Source organism: Danio rerio, chromosome 7, assembly GCF_049306965.1.
Source record: "Danio rerio strain Tuebingen ecotype United States chromosome 7, GRCz12tu, whole genome shotgun sequence".
NCBI classification, from domain to species: Eukaryota; Metazoa; Chordata; class Actinopteri; order Cypriniformes; family Danionidae; genus Danio; species Danio rerio.
The window spans coordinates 5706501-5712500 of NC_133182.1; the positions used below are offsets into that span (position 1 = coordinate 5706501).

At 38.3% G+C, this 6000-nt stretch overlaps 3 protein-coding genes across 3 annotated transcripts; all 3 read left to right on the forward strand.

The window, feature by feature from the left end:
* The first annotated feature begins 1782 nt into the window (after positions 1-1782).
* Positions 1783-2580, forward strand: si:dkey-23a13.20. Its single transcript, NM_001386708.1, has one exon. It carries the CDS (start codon positions 1916-1918, stop codon positions 2297-2299), a length of 384 nt encoding a protein of 127 aa, NP_001373637.1. The 5' UTR covers positions 1783-1915; the 3' UTR covers positions 2300-2580.
* A 621-nt stretch (positions 2581-3201) lies between these two features.
* Positions 3202-3828, forward strand: hist2h3ca1 (histone 2, H3ca1). Its single transcript, NM_001366435.1, has one exon. The coding sequence runs from the start codon at positions 3249-3251 to the stop codon at positions 3657-3659; it is 411 nt and encodes a 136-aa protein (NP_001353364.1). The 5' UTR covers positions 3202-3248; the 3' UTR covers positions 3660-3828.
* Positions 3829-4295: 467 nt separating this feature from the next.
* si:dkey-23a13.22 lies at positions 4296-4877 on the forward strand. The gene has a single exon (NM_001366434.1). It carries the CDS (start codon positions 4323-4325, stop codon positions 4695-4697), a length of 375 nt encoding a protein of 124 aa, NP_001353363.1. The 5' UTR covers positions 4296-4322; the 3' UTR covers positions 4698-4877.
* The last annotated feature ends 1123 nt before the right edge of the window (positions 4878-6000 follow it).

The following is a 6000-nucleotide window of genomic DNA, read 5'->3' on the forward strand; positions in this document are numbered from 1 at the left end:
AGTACGAAATCAGATTAGAGATATCTGCAAATATATTATGACTAGTCATATTCCTCCATTGACTTCCATTGAAAAATATTTGCAGATATCTCTAAATGAGTTTTGACTAGTCACAATCGTAATTAGAGATATCTCTAAATGAATTATGATTTTAATATCCATAAAGATATTTGTTGAGTTCTAAAAAATACACTATTCATTCATGAACTTCAGAATTGTACACACAAACCCCAAATGGAAATTTTCCTAGTCTATCTGTGTTTTAACCAATCAGGTTAGAGCACCTATATGTATGACGCAGTTAATGACGTTATGTGAGAGTATAATTGTTATTGATTGGTGATTGTAAGCAGAGCGGCCTGGGAACTCATTGCGAGTGTTGAAGCTGGCTTCTGCTACTGAAACTGCAAACTATCTTCAGTAAACTTGATTTATTTATTTAAATCTCTGACTCCGGCTCTTCTTCATCTAGCAGACTGGTCATTCTTTGGGTCAAACTGTAAACTATCCCTACAATAATATTATGAATAATGCTGGAAACATGTAACCATTGACATCCACAGTTGTTTCCTCCAATGGAAGTCGATGGTACCTGCTTTTTAGTTTTTTTGTACATTTTTGTGTTTAACAGAAGGATTAAAAAAAAAAGAACTCAAAAGTTTGAAAACACTTGAGTATAAAGTTAACAGTGAGTACATTTTCATTTTTGGGAAGTGAACTAATGCTTTAAGACAAATGAGAATGTAATGTAACATTAAGTATATCCCTGCTGAAAAAAAAAAACAGCTTAAACCAGCCTAGGCTGGTTTTAGCTCGTTGACAACCTGGTTTAAGAGGGGTTTTGGCCACTTCTAAGCTGGTTTCCAGCCATTTCGAGCCTGGTCTTAGCTGGTCAGGCTGGAAAATAACCATCTAAAACCAGCTACAAACAGCTTGAGCAGCCTGGCTTTAGCTGGATATAGCTGGTTTTGGCTGGTCATCTCCCAGCCTGACCAGCTAAGACCAGGCTGGAAATGGATGGAAACATATCTGGAAGTGGCCAAAACCCCTCTAAAACCAGCCTGTCTGACCAGTTAAAACCAGCCAACCAGCCTAGGCTGGTTTAAGCTGTTTTTTTTCAGTAGGATGTGCTGATATTCATGATATGCACTGTAAAAATGCTGGGTTCCACAATGTCTTCATGTCATCCCAAAATGAGTTAATTGTCTTTACAAATTTAAGTGGATTACACATAAAGCAATGAAGTTGTCCCCAAAATAGTCCAGAATTTTGTTGATTTAGCTCATTTTAAAAAGGATTTTGAACAGCAGAAATAATTTTCTGAGTGTAGACTGGAACTGAACTGCTTCATGCTAACTTGTTCAACAGTCATCATTTATTTTTGACAGTTACATCAAGAAATGAAGTATTTAATCATTATTCGTGTTACTCTCAGGAAAACATTTTTAGTGTAAGCACTTTATTACGTTCTTAAAGAGATACCCCAAAAATAGGAATGTATTGATCATTGACTCAACAGAGTGGTTACAAACATTTCTGAGTTCCTTTATTCTGAAAAAAAAACTTTGTAACCATTGATTTCCATATTAAAAAATGCTCTGTAAATCACTGGTTTCCTCCAAACATTTAAACAGGTTATTGTAATATTTTTGTGCGTGTTTAACAAAAAAAAATGATTGCAAGCAGATTTGAAACACGTGAGTTAAATGATGAATTTCAATTCCTCGGGGAACTGTCCCCCACGGGCTGTCGGCAGCGGAAAGAGGTGTGGCTCGAAGGGACGCTAGCTGATTGGTTTGTAATGTCTTCCGTTTCCAGCCAATAGCACAGTCGCTCGCTTTCTTTTAAAAAGGCGCACCACGGACATTCGTGTTATTGTTTCCTCAGGTGGCAAATCAGTTATATCTTGATCAAGATGAGCGGAAGAGGCAAAACCGGTGGCAAAGCCCGCGCCAAGGCCAAGACTCGCTCATCCAGGGCGGGTCTGCAGTTTCCTGTCGGCCGTGTTCACAGACTTCTTCGCAAAGGCAACTATGCAGAGCGCGTTGGTGCGGGAGCTCCAGTGTATCTGGCTGCTGTGCTCGAGTATCTGACCGCTGAGATTCTGGAGTTGGCTGGAAACGCCGCTCGTGACAATAAGAAGACCCGCATCATCCCCAGACACCTTCAGCTGGCTGTACGCAATGATGAGGAGCTGAACAAGCTTTTGGGTGGAGTGACCATCGCTCAGGGTGGTGTGCTGCCCAACATCCAGGCCGTGCTGCTGCCCAAGAAAACCGAGAAGGCCGCCAAGAAATAAACCGTTTAAGTTTTAAAACTAAAGGCTCTTTTAAGAGCCACCCATTTCCTCCTTAAAAGAGTGTTTTGCATTCAGGTGGAGCTGGTATTCACTGATACTGCTGAAAGTAAAGCAAAGTTTAGTACAAATTTGTTTTCTAAATCAAACCCTTTCGTCGAAGCTCAAATATGCCTCGAGTTCGTTTTATAATTCCTTTACAAGTCAAAAAGTTTATAAAATGCTTTACAGTTTGAGTTTAAAAGATCTCTAGGCAAAATTATATTGAATGTAAAAAAAAAAAAGAAAAGAGCTGATAGATTAAAACACTTCAATATAATCATTATGTCGCGCTGTAGATCTGATTTAAAGCTTAACGCTATATACTCTGCATTAAAACAACATTTACAATGTGCAGCAAACATTTACGTTTTTGATAATTTTCCATTTTCTGTTTATACAAAGGCGAAAATAATGCACATTTGGATAGAGATAAAGTTGGTTTTATATTCGCACATTCAGACTTTCCCCATAATACAATTTCATAAAATTATTATTTGCAAACTCTAAATAGTGAAATCCAATTTGCAGCCAATGACTATCAAAGTACATGGTTCACAGTCAAATAAACTGTTAGTGTTGTTTTCAAGTCGTACTTGCATGCTAATTCCGATTGAATATTCAAAGTAACATGGTAAACAATATAGACACTTCTAAATGAACGAATGTGCGAATATAAAACCAACTTTACCTCTATCACGCATGGGCGGGAACTTGTCTTTAAACGGATTTAAAAAGCAAAGGCGGTCATTGGTCAACTGTCGTAAAGCGAGAGCAAACAATAACCAGTCAAATCACTTGAATTCACGCCATCCAATAAGATCGTGGCAGCTACGCTTTAAATAGGCGACAACGTTGTCAGTAGTACGTACGTACTTGTCGGAAGAGAAGAACAAATCCTGATCTCGCAGCTATGGCAAGAACCAAGCAGACCGCTCGTAAATCCACCGGAGGAAAGGCTCCGAGGAAGCAGCTCGCCACCAAAGCTGCCCGTAAAAGCGCACCGGCCACCGGTGGTGTCAAGAAACCTCATCGTTACAGGCCTGGTACCGTGGCTCTGAGAGAGATCCGCCGTTATCAGAAATCCACTGAGTTGCTGATCCGCAAACTGCCCTTCCAGCGTCTGGTGAGAGAAATCGCTCAAGATTTCAAGACTGATCAGCGTTTCCAGAGCTCCGCCGTCATGGCCCTGCAGGAGGCCAGTGAGGCTTATCTGGTGGGTCTGTTTGAGGACACAAACCTGTGCGCCATCCACGCCAAGAGAGTCACCATCATGCCCAAAGACATCCAGCTGGCCCGCCGCATCCGCGGAGAGCGCGCTTAAATAGCTGCTGCACTAAACCCAAAGGCTCTTTTAAGAGCCACCCATATCTCCCTTTAAAAGACATTTTTTTGTGATTGTTTTAGTAAAAATAACTTTGTCTATTTTAAATGGTATTATAAATTACAGTTTGAAAACAAATATTTTATTACAGCTTTAAAAATGGTGAACATAAACCAATATTTACCGTTTCAGACATGGCTACTGAATAGGAAACAATACGTATAGAGAAAACACTTCAACAATGTTATTTTGCAATGATCGCAATAAACTGCGCTGTTTCTATAGTAATCCATTGATAACGCTATCTATATGCTTATAACGCTGTCTATAAAGCAAACATATGTTATTTAATGTTGTAGACATTTAATATTTGCAATGAATTATTACTGCTAAAAGGGGAAAAATCTGAAAAACGTTTTGGTGCAATGAGGTAATTTACGTCAAACACTAGGAAGTGGGCGGGGTCAATCTTTCAAAGCCTCTTATCTGCACACTTATATGTCATTGGTGGTTTGACCTGACCAATCAAGTCATTCCATGGGTAGGGCGATAGATAAACCAATCACAGGCTGCATTTTTCGAATTTGAAATTAGCATACGTGGTATATAAAAGCCAGTACTTTCTGTAGAGAAATTATTCCTTGGAGAGCCACATCAAGCATCATGCCTGAACCAGCGAAGACTGCACCCAAGAAGGGCTCCAAAAAGGCGGTAACCAAATCTGCCGGTAAAGGAGGAAAGAAGCGAAAGAGGACCAGGAAGGAGAGCTATGCTATCTACGTGTACAAAGTGCTGAAGCAGGTCCATCCTGACACTGGAATCTCCTCGAAGGCGATGGGCATCATGAACTCGTTTGTCAACGACATCTTTGAGCGCATCGCCGGTGAGGCGTCTCGTCTCGCTCACTACAACAAGCGCTCCACCATCACATCGAGAGAGATCCAGACCGCCGTGCGTCTGCTGCTGCCCGGGGAGCTGGCCAAACACGCTGTATCTGAGGGCACCAAGGCCGTCACCAAGTACACCAGCTCCAAGTAAAGCGCGGAGTCAACTCAATCCAAAGGCTCTTATAAGAGCCACCCATACTGTCTGTAAAAGGGTGTTTTTGTTAATTCCCCAACACCAAATAATGTATACGCAAATTTTATTATGTGACATTTATAAAATGTAAGTGCAGGAAAAATATCACAAGCATTTACCGTATATTAAAAGAATGATGTAAAACCACAGGAAAATAAGTGTGGATTAAACTTTTCAGCACTTTTTTTCACCAAATTTAAATAGATTCTCAAACATATCAGAACTTTTAATATAATGGCTTATATCACATTGATATACACTATAAACTATCTGGTTATTCAATTTTAAATATAATTAAAACATATTTTAAGTCTTGTGGAAACTATTGAAATAAAAAAAAAATGTGTTGGGATTTATTTTTTGCTTGCATATATTTAAAGGGTTAAAACATCCGAGCTTTGTTTAATTCTCATTTGATAAATTGTGTTGTTTTCTTTGTTGTTTACTTGCGTTGGCCATTTTTACTGCACAGTTGTGTTAAAGTGCAACGCTCTCCCAAATTCTTTTACCATCTTCAAAATAATGTTGACTCCCCCCAGTGTTAACCTCTTAATAAAACAATCTCTGCATTGCTAGATTTGATGAAATCTGCACTATTTACAGGAAAACAAGTGCGCTCAAAGGATTTTCAAAAAAGTGTGACATTAAATAAACCTAAACACAATTATATTTTCACAGTTAATCTATTAATAAAAGCGACAACTAAACTCAAATCAAATAGCTTCACAGAAAATGCTGGGTTTCACACAATTCATCCATGTTGTTCCAACAAAAACAGATTTTTAACTTAATTGTTTTTACCAAGGCAGGTGGATTGAACCTAACGTTTGGTGAGTTTGGTCCTATATCTGTCATTATATTTAAAATTGTACCATATTTATAACAATCCAGTAGGTAATATGTGTAATCTATAATGAGAGACAAAATTTTGTTATATGTAAAAAGACATTTAAGCAGTACAAAATAATAACAGAGGCATGTTGAGATGAAATAATCATGTTACTGTCATTAGATGTTTCAAAACTGCTAAACATTGCCACTAAACAATTAAATTACTAAACTGTATTATGATATGTAAAATTGACATTGTGAAACTACAAAGAAAAGATTGTCATAGACAAAGTAGACAGAGAAATCAACATCAAATTAGGAAAAAATTCAAACAACCAACGATGCAATAAAATTATACCTCAAAACACCACTGAAGGACCCAATAACTAGACACTATGTAACCATTTTACAGAAAACTGAAAATACAAGT